Raw genomic sequence first — 16311 nt, 5'->3', positions numbered from 1 at the left:
TTTTTTTTAAATTCAGTGTTGTTAAATTGTTGAGGTATAAGAGAAATGAAACACTCCATAAACAGAATATAATCAACTTCATGGTGGTAAAAGTAACTTAATGTCTTGTTTAATTGAATACATTTACTTCAAGTAATTCATCACTAAACCCTTTCACACAGAACAAATTGCCCTTACTTAACTGACCAACAAGCTATCCTCTTCCAATTACAAACAAAATGCCCACAATTCCATTATGTAGCTGAAGAAAATGAATGCACATGAAATCCTGTGCCTCTTTCGTAATGTAGAAACATTGTTAGAGAATTCATGAGATGAAATTCATGTGTGTTTCTCCTGTACATGGCTTATCTACAGTGTGCCTAGGTTGTTATACAGTGCTGTCTTCCAGGATCCTGTCTTTAGACCTCGACTCTAGTGCAGCTGAATGTGTCCTGATCTGCTAATAGTCTGACTTTATAATGCATGCTACACAGTAAACACTTCTTTTCTATCAAAAATGTGTTCATTTGTACCGTATTACAGTATAAACAATATCAATAGGTATGCAGCTTTGGTTTGATATACTGTGAACTGGAAGCTTTCAAATCTAAAGCATCGATATTTGGGATTCTGTATAATTTTTTTTTGTAATAAAAAGAACACAGATGAGAGTCTGAAGTGGGCGCTTGTAGTTCCTGTAAAACTGAATGTGTCAGCACTGTGGATGCGCTTGCGCTTCCCCTGATAAAAACGTCAAGCAGAGCATGAGACTATTTGCATTTTCTGAAAATGTTGCAATGATGACAATGACCTTTATGACTAATTTGTTTTGTTAATAAGGTATAATCACTTTATTCTCTATTCTGTTCTGTTCTGTATTGTCAAATGTTTTCTATGTGTATCTCTAAATTTATTGGTAATAATGTCTTTCTTTCTTTCTTTCTTTCTTTCTTTTTATATGCAGTCCCTTAAGTTCTAGATATTAACTAGGTATGTGTGTGGTACAATTTCAAAAGCACTGGGTATTTATTTATTTATTTATTCATATATATATATATATATATATATATATATATATATATATATATATATATATATATATATATATATATATATAATTGATGCTGTATTCGAATAAATCTCGTAACTTGGAAAAACCAAAGAAACCCCCGTCCAGAACCAGAAAGTCAGGAAGGCCTCCTCAACCCTTAGTTCAGCATGTGACATTGTATCAACATAGCTGCTCACTTTAAAAAAAAAAATGTTATACAGTATATACTGGTATTTGCTTTAGATCAATCAACATTCAGAAACATTAGCTTGTTAAATCTATAACATTGACTATGTTTACCAGCTTACCAACAAAGTACTTTCACCAGAATAACTACCTAGTACTTTAGAGTTTTTAACTACACACATACCTGGTTAATACTTATAATTTAGGGGATTGTAAAAGAAGGCTTTATATTTTTAAACTTTCTTTACAGCTTGAGCTGTAATGATGCGTTAAATGTAAAAGAAATAATCTGCAGAAAAATTTGACTCAGTTGAGTTACATCAATATAGTTTTTATTAATACCAATGTGAAAGAACACCTCAACTATTTTCTTACTTTTGGTTTCTACACACTGGTCATAGATGATATGAGCTCATGGATGCTTATGTATATCAGTTTTCTTTCTATTGTAGGTCCATTATCTTCCAATACATTGAAATATACTTTCTTCCATTTTGTAATGTGTAAATAAAAGTTTGGTCTTAAATGGGTCTGGTTCAGTAGGACAAATATGTCAATTATTTCAATCAGTAAATGATTGGAATTTGAAAGTTAATGATGTTTTGGAATGTATGTATATGTATGATGCTGTTGACTGTCTCTGTGTTACCCAGCTTCATTAAACTGTATTGTACAGTGTCTATTTGTGTAAGAAATGATAAAAAAAAAAAAAACATTATGTATTTTGGTAATCTATCTGTACATTTTGTAAATGATTTGAAAGAAATAAAGTAGTTTATCTGGGTAGTCTTCTTTTGTATGCGAATTACCTGTATATTATCCATCTGGGCTGGCACATGTGACATACTGTAGCACTAACATGGTGTATTTTTTTTGGTCAGCCTTGAGGTTTCTAGTGTTATCAGATTGTAGCTCATAATTTCTTCAGTCCCACTGGTCTGGAAACAAAATACCTTGCTAGGATGTAACACTTTCTCCATAGTTGTAGATAGTTTATGGTAATTTAATATGATTTTAAATGGTATTTTGATTGGAAACAGTTGATCCAATTGGGCAACATCCAACTTTATTGGTTTGATAAAAAATTCTGATTTATCTATGTAGATCTTGGATTGAATCTCAGTATGTTGAAAATGGTATTACATAACATTAGTCCAAATGGGATGGAAAAGAAGGGTTTTATACGAGGACTGTTTTTTTTTTTGTCATTTTTTTACCTGGGTAATGATATTCCTCCTTGCATCCTCATCTCATACTGAGTCCTGATAATAATGTGCTTTAAGATGAATAGCAACTGAGATTTTTAGGGGTTAATAAAGAAATATAATTTGACCTGTACCATAAGCATCCTCCGTTCACTAGCAAAAATCAAGGAAAATCAAAGCTGCAAGCAGAGCCATAACCATAAACAAAGGGATTCAAGAATCATTTGTAGTTTCACACATTTGCCAGTCCGTTATGGGAGAATGGTTTTGAATATCAGAGTTCCTTTGATCATTTTGTTTAGAGAGGTTTCAAGATGTCATGAGTCAAATTTGGTGGAGATTGGAGAAAATTTGGAGGAACAAAAATGGGAGTTAGATGAGAGCATTTTTGACATATTGTTTGGCCCTTGAATTTCAGATGTTGGTTAGAGTTCACACGAGCATACTCCAGGGAATTATATCAGAAATATAATTTAGCACAAATTCACAAAATAACTAATTTAGCACAAATTCTTCAAATGATATAAGATATGATATAATAATTTTTTTAATTGTTACAGTTTTTGACCACAAGGTGGCGTAGTCAGGAAACATCTTGAGTACATTTAGGGCATCTTCCTGAAGAGACTGATCACATTTCATGATGATGAGTTGATGCATTGTTGAGATACACCCTCACATCCTTTTTTTTTTTTTTTTTGAATACGTCAGCACATTACAGAAGAACAGTTTTGCATATCAATATTCCTTTGACAAGCTTTGTTCAAACAGGTCTCAGGATGATGTGAGCCAAATTTGTTGAAGTTTGGACAAATTATGGAGGAGTAGCAAAAGGGGTAGCTAGATGTAAACATTTTTAGCATGTTATTATAACTTTTGACCAGTAGGTTGTGCTGTCATGAGATTTGTTGCATAGCCTCAGGTCATGGTCCTGAAGCTGCCTACCAGGTTTTGTGTCAGTGTGCAAAGTCATTGCTGAGATACAGCCTGACTTCCTGTTTGGGAGCTTCACTGTCAGATTCGTTGGCCCATTATGAATTTCCACCAAGTTGGTGGAAAAATTAATAGGCAGAAATTTATACACATAATAGACACATGGTTCAAAAGTTATGACCATACAATACTTCCTAATTTTGCCCAAATTTCATCGGATGGTGGCGCTAGAGCATTGGCAGTAATGTTCCCTAGACCCTCTCCAATCAGTGTGCCAAGTTTCACAACTTTTTACCAGATGGTTCTATGGGCTGCCTTAGACACTTTAGCCAGAAATAGAAGAAGAAGATGCAGAATAATAATAATAAGAATAATAGGTTGAATAACAATAGGGTACCTGCGCACCTTTGGTGCTTGGCCCCCTAAATATATTAACAACTTTTATATTTCATTAATTTTTTTTTAGGAGAACAGCATGAGAAAGTCACACTAGGTCAACTGGACCTGATCTGTTACTAGAAGTGGTGGCTGGAATGAATGAGCTAGCACGGCTTCTGCCAATAAAAAGCCATCAATATAAGGTTTTATTTTTGCCATCCACATCATATCATTGTCAGATTCATGCAGTGACAATTGTTTCAAGTGATTACTGTACATTCTAAGTGAAAAGCCCCCTAGAATTGATCTCCATTTGGGCTGATATTTTTAACCTGCTTCACTGACACATCATCAGTGATTGAGAAGGTGCATGTGAAACACAGTCGTAGGTGTAATGAACGTGGATAAGATGGATTATTTACTCTATCATCCTTTTCTTTCATTTTTTTTTCAAAATGCCTTTGGAGGAGAAAATAAGTAGCTAGACTGAGCACACATTGTCCAATCAATCAAAGTACAAATGACATAAAATGACACAATGAACCATACGTTTAATGTTTTGTTGTTGTTTTTGTTTGAATGAAAGTGCTAAACATTCCTGTTTACCATGTTTGGTATTTGGATGAAACACGGCATGAATCCAGAAGACCATTACAGACTTGAAACACCAAAAACAAAAAAGTTAGAAATCACGAATACAGCTGCCTGTCTGCGTATTTGTGAGTATTTGTAATAGTCTGCACCACATCATTCTTATTATGCTATTACTGAGACCTTGCATTGCTCAACACTAATAGTCATTCTGAAACTATTAATAGTATATTAGATGTTAGCCCTACCATCTAATATCATGACAGATATGACTCACCCTTACAGTATGGACCCTCAGGGCAGAAAACTGGGAAAGATCTGAGGCAAAACATCAGTATTGACCAGTAAGGCTTTTGAGAATGTTCTAACTTTGACTCATCTTTCCTATTTTTGCTCCATTTTTATTACCACCATCACTCTGTACTCTCAATGACCTGGTCTGGTGATATCATTTGATTTTCCTCATCGCTGAGGATTTACTCCCAGACCTCGGATAGAGAGACTCCATTAACATACCGAGATAATAAGTCAGAAGGATGACTTCATCTTACAATATACTTGGGAGTGCCTCAGGGTTATATTTAGACTGTGTATGTCACTGAGTGGAGACAATTCACTTCTTCTTCACCACTCATAACTTAGTGTGTGTTTGTGTGTGCGTGGTGAGTTGAGACTGGAGAGGTTCCTTTCTTCTAGTAACTCTGAGCCTCACCTGTCTAATGTTTAGTCATTGCCGACCACCACGGTCGCAGGTCTGAATTGGAATCCCACATTTCTGTCCCATTTTCCAAAGCACAGACTTTAAACAAAGTTAAAGGACCTGGAATGTAGGTTCCAGTGCTTTATACAGGGTTGTATGTGATCTGGATGTAAAAAACATACAAACAGATTTCTGAGGGTTGGTATTAAGGTAGTCTTGTCTTCATTATGCAGTTAAAATATATTATAACAATCTGAAGCCATCTTTTTACTAAAAACAAAATATTCAGTGCCCCTAAACAGTTCTTTGGTTTGCCTCTCTGGGGGAATCCTTAAAGGTTTTATGTAGAACCCCATTAGAGAATTTTTGTTTTTTTGTGAGTTCCTTTTAAGATCCTAGGAATCCATAGCTATTGAAAAATCCCCTCAGGAAACCTTTCTCTCAGAATCTGAGTTGATTTTGGACTGAAAACTGACATAAATATGCACAAGTCTTTATGGTTTTATCTCGCAAAGCATTCATATTCTTAGAAAAACAGGCTAAATATAAATCCTTTCAGTGTCTTTGCTTGGTGCCACTGGGGAAATTCTTAGAAGTTCAATGTAGACCCCCAAAACTTGTTTTTTCTTTCAGATAGGGTTCCAAATAGAAACAAATGGTTTGTCCTGAAGACTTCCCCATACAGTATTGAAAAAACAAAGTTTCAGCTCTGACACTGGAGACTCCTTCCAAACATGCTAATACTGTAAAAATCTTCTTCAGGAGTGGCTTGGGATCATAGATTTTGATGGGGCGGATGACATTAATAACACCATAGCCTCAAACAAAATGTAGTCAAGTAGACAGGAAGTTGGGAGTTGACAATGTGCACCAATTTTCAACAAGAGAACAAAATGATGTAATCTGGTTTAAAAGCCGGTTCCTGTCGCCATCGCCACATTGTGCATGACACACAGAAGAACATAGAAGAAGTAACATCAACTGTTCTGTCTTCCACTCATTTAAAAAAGTGATTCCTGCCCCAATGGGCCTCTGTTTGTGCCTCCTGTTGTTCCCATTTTTGACCACTTGTTGCAATAATAATTACAACCTTCTGACCAATCTGAATCAGGAAGTCTGTGGTATAAGATGAAGTTAGTTAGTACATATCTTCTACATCCAGTAGATCTCATAATATTTTTACCCCTATGGTTATAAAGCTATATTTGATATCAAAAGTCACAAGATATCATAGTCACAAGGGTGGCTGTGGCTCAGGTGTTAGAGCGGCTTGTCTACTAATCGTAGGGTTGAGGATTCGATTCCTGGTTCACATGACTCCACATGCCGAAGTGTAGTTGGGCAAGACACTGAACCCCAAGTTGCTCCCGATGGCAAGCTAGGGCCTTGCATGGCATCTCTGCTACCATTGGTGTGTGAATGGGTGAAGGAGAACAGTGTTTGATAGAACTGCTATATAAGTGCAGACCATTTACCAGACCAAGATATCTATGAAAGCTGTGCATCTCAGCAGCTTTTATTAGACATCCTTATCATTTGATCACATCACACAAATTCACTTCCAGAGTCACAGTATACTTCAAATACAGTATCTCACAAAAGTGAGTACACCCCTCACATTTTTGTAAATATTTGATTATATCTTTTCATGTGACAACACTGAAGAAATGACACTTTGCTACAATGTAAAGTAGTGAGTGTACAGCTTGTGTAACACTGTAAATTTGATGTTCCCTCAAAATAACTTAACACACAGCCATTAATGTATAAACCGCTGGCAACAAAAGTGAGTACACCCCTTGAAAATTTCCAAATTGGGCCTAATTAGCCATTTTCCCTCCCCGGTGTCATGTGACTTGTTAGTGTTACAAGGTCTCAGGTGTGAATGGGGAGCAGGTGTGTTAAATTTGGAGTAATCGCTCTCACACTCCCTCATACTGGTCACTGGGAGTTCAACATGGCACCTCATGGCAAAGAACTCTCTGAGGATCTGAAAAAAAGAATTGTGAGATACTGTACATGGCATGCACTGCTGTTTGGAAAATCGGGTCTTACTACATTGCATAAATACAATATATATAGATCATAAGCTAAATAACAGAATTGACTGACATACAAATACAAGTCTGAAATGGATAGGCCTCACAAAGATGAGATCTCATGGTCTAGAATAGGTTTATCAAATGGGCCCACACTATTAATAAACAAATCTTATGTCCAGCGATGTAACTGGAGGGTGGGAGAGATGAGCTCTGGTACTATAATTTGATAGAAATGTTAATCATAGCATGGCATAATAGTAATAATGATGTTGATGTAACACAGATTCACACTACTTTATAGAGAAATTATTTCATTTGAAATTTGTAACATTTTTAAAGCAGGGTTTAACATTACCATTTCACTGTTGAAGACAAAAATCGTACATCATTAAACAATCTTTTGCTTGTGAGTTGAGATTCGCGGTCTTAGAGCGCACACAAATACGACGAGCTGACAGGCGACTGACTTACTGTCATTGTGACCAAAGATGGCCGACGACAAAGTTCTGGCGGTGTCTTTTTTATTGAACTCTTGGACTGTGAGCGATGTTACGACGGCGTCTCGTTTAACAGCCACGAATTGGAGGATGGCAAAGGATTAGACAAAACCCATGGAACAGCTACAAATTTGGTAGTGGTGATGGTGAAACCTATACGAAACTAATAGACAGGAAAACTATCTTTATTACCAAAAAAACTCATTTTGAAGCATGTTCTCTTTATCCAAGCCCATTTTCTGCACGAGCCTGGATCTCGCTGATTGCTGACGTAAGCCGAATGTACGAATTTTCTTTAATCGCAGGTCTATCGTAAGAGGATCGTTAATCGTGTAATCTAACTTTGTCTAATCGCAGTCTGTCCATACAGTGTGACTTAATAATTGAGTGTTGAAATGGCGCAGTATAAACCCGTCTTTGCTTTAATGAAAGTGTGTTCATTCTATTAGATGAAAGGCCTTTCTGTACCAAGTATCTGTGCCAGAAAAGAATAGGAAGATATTTTCATATCAAAACTGACAAACGAAGAAATTAATTTGAATATAAGCTCTAGCTGCTCAATTGCCATTAATTAAATCAAGCTCTAAGGACAGAAACAGATCTCAAAATCTATTTGCAATGATGTCAGGGTTGAAAGTAATATAATAAATAAATAAAAAAGAATGGTAGCCCAGTGTTTCCACATTGTTGCCACCCCCTGCCCCTAGTTCTCAATTTAACTTCGGTCTATGTCATGCTCACTTTCTTTAATATGCTCTCATTCAGGCTGTTATTAAATCAGACCACCTTGTTCTACAAGATTGTGCCGTCATTTGCTTTTCCTGGCCTCGATTGTTTAAGAGGGAGTGAGTGCAGTGCATACTGGGTTTACAACAAGAGAAACTCCAGCCTCCCCTGAGCCCAATTTTAGGGCGCCTAAAAATATGAACTGTCCCAACATCAGCGGCTCTCGAGGCGGCTTCGGCCAATCATCATCCCCCGCGGTGCGCGTGGGCCAATCAGACACCACGTGCGTATTCAGATTTGAGAGACCCCCCTACCTCCATCCCACCGGTTCTATATGGTCACGATGACAGGGGCATACCGAGAAGTCCTGCCGAGTGACGCGAGCTCCGTGCTCTCGCGTGTTTTTTTTTTTTTTTTTTTTTTTTTTTTTAAACAAGCACCTCTTCGGCCCTCGCTTTATTTAACCACCCGCGCGGATCCGGGCCATTTGTGCGTCTCCACGTCGCCGCGCGCGCACGTCTGATCCCGTTCCTCGTTTTCTATTCAGCACTTTTACCCCCCTCTCTTTTCGCGTGGACATTTGGGACATGATAGGATTTTTGCTACAGTTGCTTAAAGTAGTTTAAAGAAGGACAACATATTGTGAATCAACTTTCTGCGCAGGACGAAAGCAAGAACTCACGAGCTCCATACCCGTCTTCCTGTCTTTCCCTCCATCGCTTACAACTTTTTCTCAGCGACTTATAAAGTTTTTTTTTTTTGGGCACTGCCTGGCACTGCCCCGCTCTCTCTCTCCGCCTGCGGTGAAATTGCACACACTTACACGCACACTTACACGCACACACACTCGCACACACACACACGCACACACAGGCGCGCGCGCGCGCCCCAGCCGTACGGACTGCCTGCACTATAAAAACCAGGGGGAAAAATCATGATGAGCAGCAACGCGTACTACGAGCAGCAGCAGCAGCAGTTTCAGCAGCCGCCGCAGTATTACTACCAGGACGGCGAGGACGGAGGCGGAGAGGAGGAGATGCCCGCCACCGAGAAGGACCTGGCCGAGGACGCGCCGTGGAAGAAGATCCAGCAGAACACGTTCACCAGATGGTGCAACGAGCATCTGAAATGCGTGAACAAGAAGATCGTGGACCTGCAGAAAGACCTGAGCGATGGCCTCAAGCTCATCGGGCTCCTAGAGGTGCTGAGCCAGAAGAAGATGTACAGGAAGTACCACGCCAGGCCCAACTTCAGACAGATGAAGCTGGAGAACGTGTCCGTCGCGCTGGAGTTCCTGGAAAGGGAGCACATCAAGCTGGTGTCTATAGGTAAGCCGTGGACTGGGTTGGATACGGTGTGTAACTTCAGCAAGTAGCTATAGTGTAGTCGCGAGTGATTCGCGAATCGGTTTCTGTCGCGCAACTCTTTTGAGCGAGTCGTTTGGCGAATCGATTCATATTGAAATATGTCATGCTGGACAGCTGAAATATCAAACACAGTGCGATGATATTGTTCACATTTTCAGTTATAAAACTACTATGAATTATACATTGATTCGTTTCCTGCTGGAACCCCCCCCACAATAGAAACCCTCAAAGAATTTGTAATGGTTTTGATGGTTATACTGGAGTTGTATTGGTTTTTAATGGAAACTGTAATGGTCCCTGTGGGTCTCTACTGGTTATTTGTTGCCTTCTATTGGTGGCATATTATGTATAGTGGATACCATTAAGGACCAGTAATGGTAATGGTTGTGATGGATGGTTTGTAATGGCATTTGTAGTGGAAACCATTAGAATTTCTGTGCTGGTTTATATTGCTTTTTGTAAAAAAAAATAAAAATAAATCGTAGCTCCACAATATCCTTGGGTAGTGATTCAAACAAATCCAACATAGCATTCATACAGTTTGACTCATTTAAACTGGTATTTTAAAAGAGTCGACTCAGTAATGTGAATCATAATGCTAATCACTGCTGTAACCAGGAGAAGCATCATTTATTTAACAGGCATGTCTATAAGCAGATGTGTAAAACTGTCTGTTGTGATGAAACTGAATCATTGCCTCTTCACTGCTGTGTTATATATCTATCTATCTATCTATCTATCTATATATATATATATATATATATATATATATATATATATATATATATATTATTGTTATCCCATTATTATGGCTTTTAAGAAGGTTGCAGCATGCAAATGGACTTTTAACAAATCACATGTGGTGAATGTGGTATTAGCATCCCACTGAATCCAGATGCTGCAGATGTGACTTTGTGAGTTTTGACGAATCAGAACAGTTGCATCTTACAAAGATTAACCATGTCGCATCAAGGGTTCGTCAAAGGGTGTTTTTAACATGTCGCAGAATAGTTGATGTATACTTTTAGATATATTTAATCAACATTGTTCCAATGCATATTACGTGTTTTAGTTTTTTTCAACAGCATTTGATTGTTGCCAGATTTTTTGGATCTCCACTCATATATATCATGCAATAAGTTATATTAAACATCTTAGTGAACATTTAATTTGCACATTTATCATGTAATAATGAATTGCTTCTGACACATTTAGTGTTTACATATTTATAATACTGGTGAGTGAAATAGATGGGATACATCACATTAACAGTGTTGCAGCCGTTATACATCGATGGCATCATCACAGAGAAATCTGTGTGTTTTGTTAGTTCTGATTCATAAGACAAACAACACTAGGCAACATGAACAACAGTTTACTCTTGTGCATGACTGACACATTATATAGTGGATTGTTGTGCAGATGCACGTTTACTTGACACACACACACACACACACACACACACACACACACACACACACACACACACAGAGCGATACAGATTTAACACAGCTGTGCTTGGTCAGAAAGTGTACAGAAAGTGAGTGTGTCCAGTGCCGGAGGGACTGTGTGCTCTAAATCCAACTCACGATTCATGCTCAAAGGGATTTCAGTGCGGTACTTTATGTGGAAATCTGCTGTTGGCCTGGAAATGACATTTGAATAGAATTGATTTTCGGAACGGTGTTACAGTCGGGGTTATTCTGGAAAATCAATTGTGTTTTCTTTTTAATGCTGTCCAGAAGTGTAGTGTAAGTGAATTTCATGAATCTTAGAAGTCTGTAGAAATGTGCTCCATATAATATATGGATATTACGCAATGCAAAGTTGGAGCTTTAAAATGATTCTGTTTATTTGTATTACACAATATATTGCGGATCAGAATAGACACAGGGCAAGTTAGTCCTACATTTGTACTTTATAAAATTGTGCACATACCTCTAAGGAAGCAGGATACATAATATAAGATGTAACTCAGCCAGGATGTGAATATTTTCAGCAGGCATGGATGTCTGATGACAGGAACATGGGGTGATAGCAGAAAAATGATGAGAGAAGTGAGGTTTTCATTCACCTGAAGAGACGCCAGTAGACATTTTGCTCCCCATGACAGGTTAATGTATTGGCAGTTTTCATTCCTGGAGGCTCCCTTTGGGCACCTTGTCTCATCAGGGCCCTTGTACTCGAACCCTCTTGGCTCATTCTACATCTAACTCTCTCTATACATTGGTAGAATCTGACAGGAAATATTACAAAAATGATGCATCTACAGAATGTTTGCATACAATTTGATGGAAGCACAATAAGTAATCAATCAGCTTTTTGGAAAGGGATTTAAAATTGGCAGAACTTTTAGACAGAATCAAAGCCAAGAGAATAAATCACCTTTGGTATCTGTTGTGCATACTTCTCCCAATCTCTAGCAAGAGAATACTAGGCACCAGAGATGGTTACAGTGATGATCAGGAAAGGCTCGAGTAAATGCACTAACTTCCCTGTCTTAAAAAAAGCCATTTACATCATATTATTTGGAGTTAACAGCTGGCTTGGAGTGATTTATTAATCTTTTGCAACCAAACACAATAGCACCATGAACAAAAAATGTATGTATTTTTGTTATAAGGAAAAAAATACATGCACGAAGTAGAGACTGATTTCTTTCTAGCCAAGACGGTAATTTCTCACCTATTGTTGAGAGTCATCTGAATGGATGAATGAATGAAGTTATAGCTCTTCCATCCAATATCCCAATCAGCAGTCACTGGTGTTTGTGTTATGGATACAAAATGGTGATTGGAAGAATGGCACCAGATCAAATACTATTCAGATGATGACCAAGTCAGGACATTGCGGCATGAAAGACATAGAGGCTGAGCAAGTAGACCAGCTCTGGAGTATACATAGGGACATGGTTTGATCTGGAGCAGATGTGTGTTCAAAGTGACCACAGTGCGTGGGGAGAAGAAAATAGGTCAGCAGACTCAGACACACACGCCAGAGCAGTGAGTTCAGCCCAGCTGTCACTGCTGATAACATGGACATTTCCAGAAGGGCATCTGTCATGGACCACACTCTACCCCTCTATGTGGGGTGGTCTGATAGAAGATCAGGAAAATCTCCTTGCACCCAGCCCACCACTCTCTCGTATATGTGAAGTACTGCACTCCTGATTTTTGTAATCGTCACCCATATTGACAGCACGGTCACAGGGTCATGTATGCTTACTGTATTTCCATGGCCTGCAATTATATAGTGTTATATTTGTTGTATATAGTGAGAATTGACCAGTGAGTTAAGAAGCATTAATTACTCAAATTAAATGAAAGTTTCTTGCTCAGTAGATGTCATTTTGCTTCAAAACGTTTTTTTTTGTTGTTGTGTGTTTGGAAAGAGATGGCTTTGGTGTTCAGTTGAGCAATGGGCTTGGAAAAACAAGTAGCTTTAGATGTAGCATGAGTTAGCGTGTTATGATATTTCCATCTGACAAACCTGTTCACTCCTGAGCTCCGGTTACTGTTTGTGTGAGTTTTCCATGTTTTCCCCATGTCTCTGTAGGATTTCTCTGGTTTTTCTGGTTTCCGCCCACTTCCTATAGGCATGCTGGTAGGTAGATTGTCTAATCTAAACTGCCCTTATGTGTGAATGAATGTGTGAATGTGGGTGTGCCTTGAGACTGGCAAACCCATCAAGAGAGTATTTCAGCCTCACACCCGGGTTGTGTCAAACAAGAGTGGTGAAATGCAAAATTGGCTCAACTTTTGTGGGCAGGATGTAGACGAATGAATGAATGTATGTTGGCTGCAGGAACAGCAGTTCTGTCATCTCCCAAATTTTTGACTTTCAGGGGTGATGCAGAAAACAAAAATCTTCCAAATCATGTTGTGGACCTTTGTGTGAAACAAGAATGCTGAAATGCTAATTTGGCTCAACTTTGGTGGACAGGATGTTATCTTAGAACACTTTAACACTTATCAAACTTTGTCTCGAATTTACCTAAACACGGTTTGTTGTTAGTGAAGTCCAAGGAAGCACTGCCACTGGATCAAGAAGCACCAACATTTGACCATTGAGAAGCTGAAAAAAGTTATCTGGTTGGATGAATCCAGGTTCCTATGCATCATTCTGTTGAAATGATCAGAATTTGGTGCAAACAGGATCAGCCTATGGAGCATCCTGCTCAGACCGGTGGTGACAATGAGATGGTGTGGGGAATGTTTACCGGGCACATATTAAGAACCTGATACCAATCACAGTAACGCAGTACATTTGAACACAAGGTTCTTTTCAAGTCTACAGTTTCTCAACACTTGGATGGACACTTCCAGCATGATTACAGCATGGAATACCAGGAGCATTACAGCGAGCTTTCCTTGCTCCAGTGCACAGTGCCAAGATCCCAACCCTATCATACACTGAATTGCCAGATTATTAGGTACACCTATCTAATAGCAGGTTGCACCTCATTTGGATTATGGAACAACATGAATTTGCCAAGGTATTTCGATGGCTACAAAGTCTGGCTGGAAACAGCCCTGAGTTTGGGATGAGATGAAAAGAGCTATACACAGTGAGGCCTTATAGTCACCAAAACAATCACGTCTCTATCTCGTAGCATCCCATGCAAATGCCTGGACAAATTCATGCGGTTCTGTGGGCCAAAAACATTGAAACGTGCTATTAGATTGGTGTAACAAATAAACTAGCTTGACTTCTTCTTCTTTAATCCTCATTATCTGTCTTCAAAAAAGCAGTGGAAATAGAAACAGTCTGAGCATTTCTGTCATTTGCCAAATGATGTACTGGTGGTTTTGGTTTAAATGTCCTGCATTAGATCTTTTCTGAGTGGTTGATTGATGCAGAGACAGCTGGACTCTGGGCTCTATCCACTGACAGGTGCTGTAAATAGACCCCAAGCTAAACGGAGTAGGGTGGAGAGGGGGCTACTAGGGGACAAAACTGAGAGAAGGGGAAAAATGGATTGCAGGACCAAAAGGTTACTTAAGTAGCAGTCATGATTTCCAGGAACTGTTGAACCAATGAGCTGTCATCATCACATTTTGGAATGTGATTTCCCAAACATGGAAAAGTAATATCTGTTACTGATATCTTTTTTGAATAATAATAATAAAAAAACGTTTCTAGTATAGTTTGGCTATTGAATCATTGAACCAAGCACTGCTGCTTATAGGACTGATAATAGTAATAATAATAGTAATAATAATAATCATCATCATCATCATCATCATTATCAAATCTGACAACGGTGCTGAGTGATTTTACGATGGTCAATGAAGACTCATTGGATACCACTGCATGACAGTGTCAACTGGAAACCAATGTGATTTTACTCTACTTAAACTGTATCAGATCCAGATGTGTTTGGGAACCACACAGCTGGAATTAAGACTAGTAGTGGAGAAAGAGAATTGGTGAGTGAATAAGAACATTCAGCTAGGGCATGGATTTTTCTCTCTCACTTTCTCTGTCTTGCTATATATGTGTATGTGTTAGTGTAGATTACATATACATTTTTTAGTAGAGAATTTGCCAGTATCACCCAACAGCAGAGCTCCGATGTCTTTGATTTATGTAAACAGCAGGCAGAGCTGAGCTCTGACACTATAATTTGATGGAAATGTACATTATTCTTAATACAATCTTTTCAAAATGAATACATTTTAGTGTAGAAATCAACTAATATAAAGCTACAAGCTACACTAAGGCTCCTGAACCTCCACTAATAGTTCTAATACGTTTTGGCACCCCATGTTTATGACAGTGATTCCTTATTTCTGTCCTAGTACATTTTTATCCATTTTGGCTGTGAAATAATTTTAAAACACCTTGTTTTATAAATAGATTGTCTACTTTGCTTAGCTTGATGAGATTGTCGCCCCTGAGTTTACTATCTAAATCCAAGAAGTTTTATGCAGACGTTATTTATCTTGCGATTTGAATTTTTATTAAAATAAAAAGCAAAATTTGTTTATGATAGTAAATGTTTTTTCTCCTTACTGGCTGTTCAACTGCACAATTGCAATCTAGAAATCTAGCTTCAACAGAATGATATAGATCAAAGATGCCAATCAGATCTTCAATTCAGAGTTGAATGATATTTGAATTCACAGAGGAAACGACTACGTAAACTTTTTTCCTGCTACGATATTATTCAAAGTCATTTTAAAGCACTGTTGCAAAGGTAGCAAGCTAGCCAATTTTGCATAACCTGATTAAATTGTCATTGTCAAGTTTGTTAGCTAAACATTTAGTTCTTTTTATACAGTAGCTCTATTTCTTGTGAACAGACTTTTATTACAATTGAAAGTAAATTTGGGTATGGTAATGTATTTATGTACAGTGTATATTTTTTTTCAAAGGCACAGAGACACAGTTATCCAGCTAGCTACAAAACGGTGTAGAATAAACCTGCTAATCGGATCTTTTTCTCAACAGTTTATGAGATTTTAGCATTAAGTGAGATATGAATGGCCAAAGGAAACTATGCAGACAACACTTTTTTCAGTCAGTATATTATCTGAAGTTATTTTAAGCCAATCTGTAGGAAAGGTAGCTAGGCTACTTTTCATAGTCTGATGAAACTATTAATGCAATTTTGCTAGCTAAATCTATGACAGTTTCAGACTATAGCTCTA

At 38.1% G+C, this 16311-nt stretch overlaps 1 protein-coding gene across 11 annotated transcripts in view; it reads left to right on the top strand.

The window, feature by feature from the left end:
* Positions 1–8626: 8626 nt before the first annotated feature.
* Positions 8627–16311, top strand: part of flncb (filamin C, gamma b (actin binding protein 280)) — a 78035-nt gene continuing 70350 nt past the window's right edge. For 3 of the 11 annotated variants that reach the window (XM_017494459.3, XM_053688214.1, XM_053688213.1), the window contains exon 1: positions 8629–9619. In XM_017494459.3, the coding sequence (XP_017349948.2) occupies positions 9226–9619 (394 nt within the window). In that variant the 5' untranslated portion in view covers positions 8629–9225. Of the gene's footprint in view, positions 9620–16311 lie in introns of all 11 variants that reach the window. The other 8 variants (XM_017494462.3, XM_053688216.1, XM_053688218.1 and 5 more) reach the window with 7 other exon arrangements.

The sequence above is a fragment of the Ictalurus punctatus genome, chromosome 19 (assembly GCF_001660625.3).
Source record: "Ictalurus punctatus breed USDA103 chromosome 19, Coco_2.0, whole genome shotgun sequence".
Taxonomy (NCBI): Eukaryota; Metazoa; Chordata; class Actinopteri; order Siluriformes; family Ictaluridae; genus Ictalurus; species Ictalurus punctatus.
The sequence above is the reverse complement of the archived record's forward strand: the minus strand, read 5'-3'. Positions and strand labels throughout refer to the sequence as shown.